Genomic DNA, 15,185 nt, shown 5'->3' with positions numbered 1-15,185 from the left:
TATGGCAGGGTATCCCACTGGGTACGGCAGGGTATCCCACTGGGTATGGCAGGGTATCCCACTGGGTTGGCAGGGTATCCCTCTGGGTACGGCAGGGTATCCCACTGGGTATAGCAGGGTATCCCACTGGGTATGGCAGGGTATCCCACTGGGTATCCCACTGGGTTTGCAGGGTATCCCATTGGGTATGGCAGGGTATCCCACTGGGTATGGCAGGATATCCCTCTGGGTACGGCAGGATATCCCTCTGGGTACGGCAGGGTATCCCTCTGGGTATGGCAGGGTATCCCACTGGGTACGTCAGGGTATCCCACTGGGTATGGCAGGGTATCCCATTGGGTATCCCACTGGGTTGGCAGGGTATCCCTCTGGGTATCCCACTGGGTATGGCAGGGTATCCCACTGGGTACGGCAATGTATCCAACTGGGTATGGCAGGGTATCCCTCTGGGTATGGCAGGGTATCCCTCTTGGTAGGCAGGGTATCCCACTGGGTATCCCACTGGGTATAGCAGGGTATCCCACTGGGTTGGCAGGGTATCCCACTGGGTACGGCAGGGTATCCCACTGGGTATCCCACTGGTTATGGCAGGGTATCCCACTGGGTACGGCAGGGTATCCCACTGGGTAATGCAGGGTATCCCACTGGGTACGGCAGGGTATCCCACTGGGTATGGCAGGGTATCCCACTGGGTACGGCAGGGTATCCCACTGGGTACGGCAGGGTATCCCACTGGGTACGGCAGGGTATCCCACTGGGTTGGCAGGGTATCCCTCTGGGTACGGCAGGGTATCCCACTGGGTATAGCAGGGTATCCCACTGGGTATGGCAGGGTATCCCACTGGGTACGGCAGGGTATCCCACTGGGTACGGCAGGGTATCCCACTGGGTTGGCAGGGTATCCCACTGGGTATAGCAGGGTATCCCACTGGGTATGGCTGGGTATCCCACTGGGTTGGCAGGGTATCCCATTGGGTATGGCAGGGTATCCCACTGGGTATGGCAGGATATCCCTCTGGGTACGGCAGGATATCCCTCTGGGTACGGCAGGGTATCCCTCTGGGTATGGCAGGGTATCCCACTGGGTACGTCAGGGTATCCCACTGAGTATGGCAGGGTATCCCATTGGGTATCCCACTGGGTTGGCAGGGTATCCCACTGGGTACGTCAGGGTATCCCACTGGGTATGGCAGGGTATCCCATTGGGTATCCCACTGGGTTGGCAGGGTATCCCTCTGGGTATCCCACTGGGTATGGCAGGGTATCCCACTGGGTATCCCACTGGGTATGGCAGGGTATCCCACTGGGTATAGCAGGGTATCCCACTGGGTATCCAACTAGGTACGGCAGGGTATCCCACTGGGTATGGCAGGGTATCCCACTGGGTATGGCAGGGTATCCCACTGGGTATCCCACTGGGTATGGCAGGGTATCCCACTGGGTATAGCAGGGTATCCCACTGGGTATCCAACTAGGTATGGCAGGGTATCCCACTGGGTATGGCAGGGTATCCCACTGGGTATGGCAGGGTATCCCATTGGGCAAAAACTGGTAGAACCAACGTTGTTTCCAAGTCATTTCAACCAAAACATGAATGTGATAATGTTGAATCAACCTGGAAAACTGATTGGATTTGAAAAAAGTCATCAACGTAAGAGAATTTAGTCTTTTTTTCACCCAACTTTTAACCCAAAATCCAATGACAAGGTGAAATGTTGAAATGTTTTGTTGTTGATTTCACAGTGAATTCACGTTAGTTGACAACCCAACCAAATGTAAATCAAAACCATATGCTGAACTGACGTCTGTGCCCAGTGGCAGTCGCCATACCCTAGCTCAAGACCAAAAATATCAACGTAGGCTACAAAAATGTTGAATAAAATAATTCAAATCTCGATTAAAATGCAATGGCTGATTGGTGTATTGAAAGGCTTTCTTTAGGACCATGGAGAGCATCGCTCGGAGAGACGCTACGAGCCTGCATGCCTTTATCTCAGCAGTGAGCAGACACAGTGCTGTTTTATGCACCGGTTACATTCACCTTGGACAGCATAGGCAGCACATCCTACAGGCTAGGGGATGATAAGCTTCCCCTGAAGTACATTTTATTACATCTGCAAAGATTAGCTATATAATTACTTGTGCATGTGTAGAAATTAATGAATTAATTCAAAATACTACACCAGAGAGCATGATTTGGCCACAGAGGATCATTTGCTTCTTTTAAAGAATTTCTTGTGGATTGCTTTAAACGCGCAATTTGGGCAGCGCGTGATAAATAGCTGATTGTTGAGTTGCAGCAGGCAGTGAAAAGCAGTTCGATATGCCTAGGCCTGTAGCAATATTTCTAAATACAATGGTAGGAAAAACATAGCAAATGGCTTTTGCTGAAAAGAGAAATACTATGTCTACTTATGATAAGGTAAAAGGTTTATGTTTCTGACTCCATATGATATGGTAAATATACGCAATGCAAAAAACATCTACATTTAAATGGTATTAATATTATTTCGCATATAGTTCAGTTAATTCCCATATATTCCCATTAATTCCCACAGAAAGTGTCGACCTCTGAATATTCCCCAAAATGTGAAACCCTAATGACAACAAAGACTTTATTGAAGAATCCCTACTGTTGACCAATCACCGACAATGGGGCGTTGACTTCGGCGCCGAACTTCGTCTTCCTTCAATAAAAAATGTTGTCTGCCCGAAAAGCCGAACAGTTCGTTTTTGACTCACTGAATTCCAAAACAAACAAAAACGTCACAAAATGTGGTCATACTACAGTATATGCACAAACTCTTCTGAACTGTTTTGGCTGGGAAGCATGCGGACGCCTTCAGGCAGGGGGCAGGGAGACCTGCCCTGTCTGAGTGAAGGTTGGGAAACCCTGCTTCAGGTCACACCTTGCTGTGTGTGGATAGACTGCGAAGAGAGCAAGGCCTGTGCAGAACCGACAGTAACACATCGGGAGCTTTATCCTCTAGGGAAACACACGACAACTCAGATAACAACAACTTCAACACCACCTTAGAGTTCCAGCTGAATTCTTCCCCTAGCAAGGACACTCAACGAAGGGCACCAAACGTTCCCTGTTATTAACACAGAATGAAAAACAAGGCAGCTTGCTTGGAACTCTACTGCTGCGATGCAATACATCCATTACTGTAATTAGCTAACTTTTAGACGATAAGCTGCCTTCATCATGAGGCAAACACTAATATAAACATCTAACTAAACCTTGAATGAATGGCAACTATTATCTTACCAGTCTAGAACTTTATAAATCCTCTAAGTATCTGTCTTGTCTTGGCAGGTTTTACTAAACAGGTGGTTAGTTAGTCTGAGCTTTCAGTCGGTGGTAGGAACAATCCCCTCCAGTGTATCCTAAAGAGAGAAGCAGGGTACTTAAAGCCAGACTAAACGTTCAGCAACCGGCACCTGCAAAGTTTCCACCTGTCATTTTGTTTTAGAGGGGAGTGAGAAAAGCATGAAACTGTGTTAATCTATACTTATCTATCTAGATGATTGCCTTGTCTCCTTTTAACATATTTATTTTGTTCTATTGTTTCTGTGTGTTATTTCCCGTGGAAAGAAACTGGTGCACAAAGAAAACACTTGGTGAATCTGGCTCTAGAGAGAAGGGCGAAACGTGAGACTCGGGGGAAAGGGGGGATTCTGAATGTGTCAAATAACATGACATTAACTATAAAATTGCAAATTGTTCTCTATGCCCTATTGCAAAATAAATCCCCAAAAATATTTTGAAAAACAACATATTTTTTGGGGGGGGGGCCTTGCTCGCACCTTGAGGGAGGGTCCTGTGAAACTGCGTTATGCCACTGATTAGAAGTGAACTCTCACACATAAACACAATATTGACTGAATATATAACTTTTGAATTGAGCTCAATCATGCCCACACAATCAATGGTGTTCCCATCAGGCATATCAGCTAGACTAGAGAAAGGTAACACACCACTCTGACATTTTAACAAAACACACTCTGGGACCTAAGACTTAGCTCGGACTGTAGAAGTTCACTGAGATGTATATATCTGACAACAGAGTCCAATTCAACTGCCCAACACAGAAAGCTCATTGTGTTCATAATATTTTGTTAAATCACCTCTAAGGAACTTCAAACCAAGGCTGGTATTCAAACAAACTGACATCGCACTGCACTTGACTTTTAAAGGCCATTTCCCCGACTTTAGCAGAGATCACATTCACTGTAAATGACACAGATATCAGCTGAAGCATAAATCACCTTTAAAGGTCAAGTACAGTGCGATTTGATTTGAACTTGTCCCTGAGTTTTCCCTATCACTTTGGCAGTGGCTATTAAGTTAAGTTAGTACTAGTAGTGGCTTTTGAAACAAATCCGAACCATGGATGACAGACTATTTTCAGGATAAGTTCAAATATACAGGCAAAGGTCAAAAACAGATAAAGCGACAATCAGCAGTTGAAACAATAACAAAAGCCACCACCTTGTCTCTGTTTCTGTAAAAAGCTGAGGGATGGGGCTGGAGAAATGTCACGCTCAAATTCATAGACGGCTATGGATGCATGGACAGACCATCCATGAGATCAAAATTATAGTTTTAACCATGTTTTGAGGCTATATGGTGTGTTTTTTTTTAAATATTTACTTTGTTCACAAACATTGAAGTAAAACAAGCTTATATTTTCGGTTCTGATGGGCTACAACAGTTGAACTAAGGTCATGAGGCATTTATAAGTAATAAGAGTCAATGGGTATATGTAATTAATTTACAAGTTAAAAAAGGGATGTAGCAATTGCAGAATACCCCTATAAGGTTTGACTGACCTCCAGCCCTATCCCTCAGCTGTTTACCAAAAAAAGTGACAGGTTGTCTACTTTGTTGTTGTTTGAATCCCAGATTGCACCTTTAAGGGCTGACTTACCTTAGAGAGGGGCAGGACGAGGAAGGCTCCGCCCCCGCTGGACTCCACAATGACGGCCAGGAACTTTGGGTTGACGGCACAGAACGAGCTGTCCCACGTCACCTTGGAAACGCGTATGTCATCATAGCCCTGCTCCGTCTTCCCCGCCTGTCCGAAGACATGCCGGAACTTACTCTGTCGTACGATGCTGCGACTCATCGCTATGGAGACAAAGAAGGGAGGGGGTAAAGATGGAGAGAGAGATGGAGTGAGGAAGAGTGAGAGAGGGGCGACGAGGAGGGGGGTGTGAGGGGACAGAGAGATGGAGAGAGGAAGAGTGACAGAGGGGCGACGAGGAGGGGGGTGTGAGGGGACAGAGAGATGGAGAGAGGAAGAGTGAGAGAGGGGGGCGACGAGGAGGGGGGTGTGAGGGGACAGAGAGATGGAGAGAGGAAGAGTGACAGAGGGGCGACGAGGAGGGGGGGTGTGAGGGGACAGAGAGATGGAGAGAGGAAGAGTGAGAGAGGGGGCGACGAGGAGGGGGGTGTGAGGGGACAGAGAGATAGAGAGAGGAAGAGTGAGAGTGGGGCGACGAGGAGGGGGGTGTGAGGTGACATAGAGATAGAGAGAGGAAGAGTGAGAGTGGGGCAACGAGGAAGGGGGGTGTGAGGGGACAGAGAGATGGAGAGAGGAAGAGTGATAGAGGGGCGACGAGGAGGGGGGTGTGAGGGGACAGAGAGATGGAGAGAGGAAGAGTGACAGAGGGGCGACGAGGGGGGGGGGGTGAGGGGACAGAGAGATGGAGAGAGGAAGAGTGAGATAGGGGCGACAAGTAGGGGGGTGTGAGGGGACAGAGAGATGGAGAGAGGAAGAGTGATAGAGGGGCGACAAGGAGGAAGGTGTGGGGGGGCAGAGCAATGGAGAGAGGGGGCGACGAGGAGGGGGGTGTGAGGGGACAGAGAGATAGAGAGAGGAAGAGTGAGAGTGGGGCGACGAGGAGGGGGGTGTGGGTGGACAGAGAGATGGAGAGAGGAAGAGTGAGAGAGGGGCGACGAGGAGGGGGGTGTGAGGGGACAGAGAGATGAAGAGAGGAAGAGTGAGAGAGGGGCGATGAGGAGGGGGGTGTGGGTGGACAGAGAGATGGAGTGAGGAAGAGTGAGAGAGGGGAAGATACATATGGGAGAGGTGGGGAGAGGGAAAGGGGAGAGAGAGAAGAAGAGTGAGTGAAGGAGGGAAACATGAGTGAGTGAGGAAGTGACAATTACAGATATGCAATGTCAATCAATCATGCATTTAATCAATCATTCAAGAAATGTTGAAACTCTTATTGACCAAGAGAAGTAATATCAAACCAACTTAAATGATCTGAATCATGGGACTGATCTCACCTCTTCCATTGACAAGCTATGCCTCTTTGCATTCTGCGAAACACACACGATGGTATATTAGGATGGAAGTGTCAAAAGTCAAGTGTAGTTGTTATGTGTCTGTTGCTGATAGTAATATAACACGGTTGAGTTGTTTTGTGTCTGTTGCTGATAGTAATATAACACGGTTGAGTTGTTATGTGTCTGTTGCTGATAGTAATATAACAGGGTTGAGTTGTTATGTGTCTGTTGCTGATAGTAATATAACACGGTTGAGTTGTTATGTGTCTGTTGCTGATAGTAATATAACACGGTTGAGTTGTTATGTGTCTGTTGCTGATAGTAATATAACACGGTTGAGATGTAATGTGTCTGTTGCTGATAGTAATATAACACGGTTGAGTTGTTATGTGTCTGTTACTGATAGTAATATAACGCGGTTGAGTTGTTATGTGTCTGTTGCTGATAGTAATATAACGCGGTTGAGTTGTTATGTGTCTGTTGCTGATAGTAATACAACACGGTTGAGTTGTTAAGTGTCTGTTGCTGATAGTAATATAACACGGTTGAGTTGTTATGTGTCTGTTGCTGATAGTAATATAACACGGTTGAGTTGTTATATGTCTGTTACTGATAGTAATATAACACTGTTGAGTTATGTGTCTGTTGCTGATAGTAATATAACACGGTTGAGTTGTTATGTGTCTGTTGCTGATAGTAATATAGCACGGTTGAGTTGTTATGTGTCTGTTACTGATAGTAATATAACGCGGTTGAGTTGTTATGTGTCTGTTGCTGATAGTAATATAACGCGGTTGAGTTGTTATGTGTCTGTTGCTGATAGTAATATAACACGGTTGAGTTGTTATGTGTCTGTTGCTGATAGTAATATAACACGGTTGAGTTGTTATGTGTCTGTTGCTGATAGTAATATAACGCGGTTGAGTTGTTATGTGTCTGTTGCTGATAGTAATATAACAGGGTTGAGTTGTTATGTGTCTGTTGCTGATAGTAATATAACACGGTTGAGTTGTTATGTGTCTGTTGCTGATAGTAATATAACACGGTTGAGTTGTAATGTGTCTGTTGCTGATAGTAATATAACACGGTTGAGTTGTTATGTGTCTGTTACTGATAGTAATATAACGCGGTTGAGTTGTTATGTGTCTGTTGCTGATAGTAATATAACGCGGTTGAGTTGTTATGTGTCTGTTGCTGATAGTAATATAACACGGTTGAGTTGTTAAGTGTCTGTTGCTGATAGTAATATAACACTGTTGAGTTGTTATGTGTCTGTTGCTGATAGTAATATAACACGGTTGAGTTGTAATGTGTCTGTTGCTGATAGTAATATAACACGGTTGAGTTGTTATGTGTCTGTTGCTGATAGTAATATAACACGGTTGAGTTGTTATGTGTCTGTTGCCGATAGTAATATAACATGGTTGAGTTGTTATGTGTCTGTTGCTGATAGTAATATAACGCGGTTGAGTTGTTATGTGTCTGTTGCTGATAGTAATATAACGCGGTTGAGTTGTTATGTGTCTGTTGCTGATAGTAATATAATGCGGTTGAGTTGTTATGTGTCTGTTGCTGATAGTAATATAACGCAGTTGAGTTGTTATGTGTCTGTTGCTGATAGTAATATAACACGGTTGAGTTGTTATGTGTCTGTTGCTGATAGTAATATAACACGGTTGAGTTATTATGTGTCTGTTGCTGATAGTAATATAACACGGTTGAGTTGTTATGTGTCTGTTGCTGATAGTAATATAACACGGTTGAGTTGTTATGTGTCTGTTGCTGATAGTAATATAACACGGTTGAGTTGTTATGTGTCTGTTGCTGATAGTAATATAACACGGTTGAGTTGTTATGTGTCTGTTGCTGATGTACTGTTGTCATGTTGTTGTCCGGGGCAACGGGCCAGAACAATGTAAGCCGTGAAAACAGAGGAGACACATTCTAGAACTCTGATGATCCATCAGCACAGATATTAATAGTGTGATTGTCCCACACAAACACCCACATGCGCACGCATACACTCACATACACACACACACACAGATACAGACACACACACAAACACCCACATGCGCACACATACACTCACATACACACACACACAGATACAGACACACACACACACAAACACCCACATGCGCACACATACACTCACACACAGATACACACACACACACAAACACCCACATGCGCACGCATACACTCACATACACACACACACACAGATACAGACACACACACAAACACCCACATGCGCGCACATACACTCACATACACACACATAGACACACACACAGACACAGCTGATGAAGATATGGGATCAGACCACAAGATAAATGAGTAAAGCATTAAGTCAAGATATAAACTCAAACTGCAGTAGTCTGTATGTAACGTAATACTATATAGAAGTAAGTACTGTTGGTCAATATGTACATCTGTGATAAACAGAATATTTCCTGTATATAAGGAAATGAAGGGTACGTGGACATGGACACACACATACAGAAGAAAGGCCATAGGCTGGCACTAAAACCCACATCCAAAATTACCCAGCTGCCCCTGCAGACAGGAGCCCAGGAGAATTAGGACCTGAGCAATCTCTCTGAAAGGTGAAATGAAATACTGTAGTAAAACAACTCTCCGTTCAGAGAAGAAAGTCAAGTTAAGCTGTTGGGATTTTTGGAGATGGAAACCTTTTTGGAGACCCAATGAAGACCGAAACGTTGCCAAATAAATAGACATAGCAGCATAGAATGCAGTGTCTCTACTGGACTACTGGAGATGAACAAACCAGTCCTGTCAATCATGAGTCCTTGGTGTTATAATGGTTCTGATATTGACTCAACTAACCTCAGTTTACAGGAACAACTGCCCTTCAATAATGTGTATCTAATACGAGCTCTTACTATCAGATAGATGCCGAAAAAGTAGTCCAAGACTAGAAACTATTGAAACTACCTGTAAATCCACAACTGGCTTAATCTGTTTCCAAGATAACAGCCAAATATGTTCTCACCCAAGTGCTTTATGATTTTGCCACAGCATGTATGTAAGTATGCAGCATTACACGACCCAACATCTGATAGGCCTTAGTTCCTCTTGTTTCTTGGGTGTGTGTTATCAGGGAATTCCAGTCACCACATACAAGGTCTCTGCTGTGTGAGTCCTGATCCCAGCTCTACTCAGCAACATGACACAGTTATCATAAGAAACGTGAACAGAGTGTAATAGAGTGTAACCGAGTGTAACAGAGTGTAACCGAGAGAAAAAGGAGTGTAATAGAGTGTAACAGAGTGTAACCGAGAGTAAATAGAGTGTAACTGAGTGTAACAGAGTGTAATAGAGTGTAACTGAGAGAAAAAGGAGTGTAATAGAGTGTAACAGAGTGTAATAGAGTGTAACTGAGTGTAACATAGTGTAAATAGAGTGTAACTGAGTGTAACTGAGTGTAACAGAGTGTAACAGAGTGGTAAATAGAGTGTAACCGAGTGTAACCGAGTGCAACAGAGTGTAACAGAGTGTAAATAGAGTGTAAATAGAGTGTAATAGAGTGTAACAGAGTGTAATATAGTGTGAGTATAATAGAGTGTAACAGAGTATAATAGAGTGTAATAGAGTGTAACAGAGTGCAACAGAGTGTAACAGAGTGTAAATAGAGTGTAAATAGAGTGTAACAGAGTGTAATAGAGTATAATAGAGTGTAATAGAGTGTAATAAAGTGTAATAGAGTGTAACAGAGTGTAATAAAGTGTAATAGAGTGTAACAGAGTGTAATACAGTGTAACAGAGTGTAATATAGTGTAATAGAGTGTAATAGAGTGTAACAGAGTGTAATAGAGTGTAATAGAGTGTAACAGAGTGTAATAGAGTGTAACAGAGTGTAATACAGTGTAACAGAGTGTAATATAGTGTAATAGAGTGTAATAGAGTGTAACAGAGTGTAATACAGTGTAATAGAGTGTAACAGAGTGTAATAGAGTGTAATAGAGTGTAACAGAGTGTAATACAGTGTAACAGAGTGTAATATAGTGTAATAGAGTGTAACAGAGTGTAATACAGTGTAATAGAGTGTAATAGGGTGTAATAGAGTGTACTAGGGTGTAACAGAGTGTAATATAGTGTGAGTATAACAGAGTGTAATACAGTGTAACAGAGTGTAATAGAGTGCAATAGGGTGTACAGAGTGTAATAGGGTGTAACAGAGTGTAATACAGTGTAATACAGTGTAACAGAGTGTAATAGAGTGTAATAGGGTGTAACAGAGTGTAATATAGTGCAAGTATAATAGAGTGTAATACAGTGTAACAGAGTATAATAGAGTGTAACAGAGTGTAACAGAGTGTAATAGAGTGTAATAGGGTGTAATAGTGCGAGTATAATAGAGTGTAATACAGTGTAACAGAGTATAATAGAGTGTCATAGAGTGTAACAGAGTGTAATAGAGTGTAATAGAGTGTAACAGAGAAAGGGAAATACCTAGTCAGCTAAACAACTGAATGTATTCAACTGAATACATTCCTCCTCATTTAACCCAACTGAATCAGAGAGGTGCGGGGGGCTGCCTTAATCAACATCCACGGCACCCGGGGAACAGTGGGTTAACTGCCTTGCTCAGGGGCTGAACGACAGATTTTTACCTTGTCAGCTTGGGATTCGATCTAGCAACCTTTCGGTTACTGGCCCAACGCTCTAACCACTAGGCTACCTGAGATGAGAGTACTTTATTACGTGTTCTGATGCTGTTATTGCTGTGCTTGTTGTTGGACACATTTCTGAATTAACTGATGCTGGTACACATAATCAGTACAGGAAATGTTAAATCCACAAAGATCCACCCTTAGTTACCCAACTCTATCACAACAAGTTCTCTTTAATAAACAAGCAAAGTTTGGAGTAAGTCTGAAATCAAATCAAGTCTTCTGCATGTTTTACTGCTATCTTTAGGGACATTAGTCTTCTTTATTAAACAGTTTACATCACTGTAATAAGGTAGGCCTACTCTTTAAACAGTTAATAACAGTTTAATAAGGTAGGCCTACTCTTTAAACAGTTTATAACAGTGTAATAAGGTAGGCCTACTCTTTAAACAGTTAATAACAGTACAATAAGGTAGGCCTACTCCTTTAACAGTTTATAACAGTATAGTAAGGTAGGCCTACTCTTTAAACAGTTTATAACAGTATAATAAGGTAGGCCTACTCTTTAAACAGTTAATAACAGTTTAATAAGGTAGGCTTACTCTTTAAACAGTTTATAACAGTATAATAAGGTAGGACTACTCTTTAAACAGTTAATAACAGTGTAATAAGGTAGGTTCTACTCTTTAAACAGTTAATAACAGTGTAATAAGGTAGACCTACTCTTTAAACAGTTTATAACAGTATAATAAGGTAGACCTACTCTTTAAACAGTTTATAACAGTGTAATAAGGTAGGCCTACTCTTTAAACAGTTAATAACAGTACAATAAGGTAGGCCTACTCCTTTAACAGTTTATAACAGTATAGTAAGGTAGGCCTACTCTTTAAACAGTTTATAACAGTATAATAAGGTAGGCCTACTCTTGAAACAGTTAATAACAGTTTAATAAGGTAGGCTTACTCTTTAAACAGTTTATAACAGTATAATAAGGTAGGACTACTCTTTAAACAGTTAATAACAGTGTAATAAGGTAGGTTCTACTCTTTAAACAGTTTATAACAGTACAATAAGGTAGGCCTACTCCTTTAACAGTTTATAACAGTATAGTAAGGTAGGCCTACTCTTTAAACAGTTTATAACAGTTTAATAAGGTAGAACTACTTTTTAAACAGTTTATAACAGTATAATAAGGTAGGCCTACTCCTTTAACAGTTTATAACAGTATAATAAGGTAGGCCTACTCTTTAAACAGTTTATAACAGTATAATAAGGTAGGCCTACTCTTTAAACAGTTTATAACAGTATAATAAGGTAGACCTACTCTTTAAACAGTTTATAACAGTATAATAAGGTAGGCCTACTCTTTAAACAGTTTATAACAGTATAATAAGGTAGGCCTACTCTTTAAACAGTTTATAACAGTATAATAAGTTAGGCCTACTCTTTAAACAGTTTATAACAGTATAATAAGGTAGGCCTACTCTTTACTAAACAGTTTATAACAGTATAATAAGGTAGGGCCTACTCTTTACTAAACAGTTTATAACAGTATAATAAGGTAGGCCTACTCTTTAAACAGTTTATAGCAGTATAATAAGGTAAGCCTACTCTTTACTAAACAGTTTATAACAGTATAATAAGGTAAGCCTACTCTTTACTAAACAGTTTATAACAGTATAATAAGGTAAGCCTACTCTTTACTAAACAGTTTATAACAGTATAATAAGGTAGGCCTACTCTTTAAACAGTTTATAACAGTATAATAAGGTAGCCCTACTCTTTACTAAACAGTTTATAACAGTATAATAAGGTAGGCCTACTCTTTAAACAGTTTATAACAGTATAATAAGGTAGACCTACTCTTTACTAAACAGTTTATAACAGTATAATAAGGTAGACCTACTCTTTACTAAACAGTTTATAACAGTATAATAAGGTAGGCCTACTCTTTACTAAACAGTTTATAACAGTATAATAAGGTAGACCTACTCTTTACTAAACAGTTTATAACAGTATAATAAGGTAAGCCTACTCTTTACTAAACAGTTTATAACAGTATAATAAGGTAGGCCTACTCTTTAAAGAGTTTATAACAGTATAATAAGGTAGACCTACTCTTTACTAAACAGTTTACAACAGTATAATAAGGTAGGCCTACTCTTTAAAGAGTTTATAACAGTATAATAAGGTAGGCCTACTCTTTAAACAGTTTATAACAGTATAATAAGGTAGGCCTACTCTTTAAACAGTTTATAACAGTATAATAAGGTAGGCCTACTCTTTAAACAGTTTATAACAGTATAATAAGGTAGGCCTACTCTTTACTAAACAGTTTATAACAATATAATAAGGTAGGCCTACTCTTTAAAGAGTTTATAACAGTATAATAAGGTAGACCTACTCTTTACTAAACAGTTTATAACAGTATAATAAGGTAGGCCTACTCTTTAAAGAGTTTATAACAGTATAATAAGGTAGGCCTACTCTTTACTAAACAGTTTATAACAGTATAATAAGGTACTCTTTAGAAACAAACCGTTCAGAGCAAAAAGATAGGAATGCATAGATTTCCATTACTGCATGTTTGCTCATATCCCAGAAACCATTCCATTTACATTGTAACCACCTAGGAAACACTCTTATCCAGAGCGACTAACAATCAATGCATTCAACTACCTCCATTAGAGTACAGACCAGTTATGTCTGTCTGTCTGCCTGCCTGCCTGCCTGCCTGCCTGCCTGTCTGTCTGTCTGTCTGTCTGTCTGTCTGTCTGTCTGTCTGTCTGTCTGTCTGTCTGTCTGTCGCTGTGATAGGCCTTAGTTCTTATATTCTCTGCTCTGTTCTGGCATGGCTCTCCAGACAGAGCAAAAGAATGACATGGTCACTTTCCTAATATAGACATGCCAAACTGTCCGTTCCCACCCCCAGCTCTAACCCCAGCCCTACCCTTACCACTGGAGCTCTGGGGAGAGGGCCTAACCATCCCAAATAGGAAAATGAAACAGATCTCCCTGATCTGTCAATAACAAGAATATTGGAGAATACACACAAATACACGCACACACACAATCCTTATGCGCGTACGCGTAAGCACGCACACATCTGGAAACCTACCACAGTAGACTAATAATGTTACCCCTATAAGGAAATAAGGGGGGGGCAACCCCCCCACCCCCTCCACCCTCTGGCCCTGCACAACGTGCTCCATTTGGTTCAGCAGTCACAACTTAAAGCTCGACACTGTCCGTGGATAAAAAGTGCGCAGTCACATTGTCATAAACTATGACTTTCCCAGCATTACGCACACACTGGCAATGCGGTAAAAGAAGCTGTCGCAGCATTCAACTGCGGCGTCGACGGCTATTGACGTTATTAATGATAGTAGAACACGGCTGCTTTAGGTTAATTGAGGCAACTCACTCAGCTCGGTATTTGTTGGGTATCTCCACCGGTCGTTCGCCCTCCGAATTCTCCACTCCCCCTTCCCTTGGTCGTTTTCTGTTGTCGGTAACGCGCCGTGCTTATTGGAGTGTTTTCTCTGGTTCTCTGTGGTCCAGTTTTGTACACTTGGTGCGGACTTGGCGGCGGGCGCGAGGTACAACTATGACGCTGCGAGACGAGCAAGAAGGGAGGGGGTCTGAAAGAGGGACAGAGAGAGAAGGAGAGGAGGGAGGGGATATGGGAAAGGGGTCAAAGGGGTCCCGTCTATTTTCGAAAGGCCCTGTCTGGCTATCTCTCGTATGCCTGGGACAGAGCTATAGGATGAGCTGCGATCGCGCGCAGGAGTCAGGTGGTCACTGGCCAGGCTGTGCCACACAAGCGCGTGAAGAGGTAGAGGGGGTTAGCGGCTTACCTTAAAACGTAGACGGCCGGCCATGTTCGTAAACTATAGTCTACTTATAAACTGTCAGATATGCTATGGCCATGAATAAATTATTTAGACGATTCAAATATATATTTTTCCAAATGTGGGCCAATACACTTTGTTTTCCAAGACTGCTGTCAACATGTGGCAGCCATTTCCTAGACTATCCAGTGTGAGACCTGGTAACAGGCCGACATAAATTCCGTGGGCTACTCGGTCAGTCAGTGGCACAACGGACAACTGTCACTCTGTTACAAACGATCATCTGTCCTCCTCCGTTCGGTTTGACAGCTGCGCGCGGCTCCCAGACCCCTGATGTACTGCATGCACCCAGACGTAATACCGGTAGAGGGCGACAAACTCAGCACTGGCCTA

The 15,185-nt window shown here is 42.3% G+C and overlaps 1 protein-coding gene across 1 annotated transcript in view; it reads right to left on the bottom strand.

Moving 5' to 3' along the window:
* The window catches only part of LOC115204583 (coronin-6), a 42,524-nt gene extending 27,912 nt beyond the window's left edge, over positions 1-14,612 (bottom strand). Inside the window, exons 1-2 of the mRNA XM_029770240.1 lie at positions 14,366-14,612; positions 4,935-5,134 (exon numbers count right to left, since the gene is read on the bottom strand). Of these exons, the coding sequence (XP_029626100.1) occupies positions 4,935-5,132 (198 nt within the window). The 5' untranslated portion in view covers positions 5,133-5,134; positions 14,366-14,612. The remainder of the gene's footprint in view (positions 1-4,934; positions 5,135-14,365) is intronic.
* Between the last annotated feature and the right edge of the window lie 573 nt (positions 14,613-15,185).

The sequence above is a fragment of the Salmo trutta genome, chromosome 12 (assembly GCF_901001165.1).
Source record: "Salmo trutta chromosome 12, fSalTru1.1, whole genome shotgun sequence".
NCBI classification, from domain to species: domain Eukaryota; kingdom Metazoa; phylum Chordata; class Actinopteri; order Salmoniformes; family Salmonidae; genus Salmo; species Salmo trutta.
Note: the sequence above shows the minus strand (reverse complement) of the source record. Positions and strands in the feature narration are given on the sequence as shown.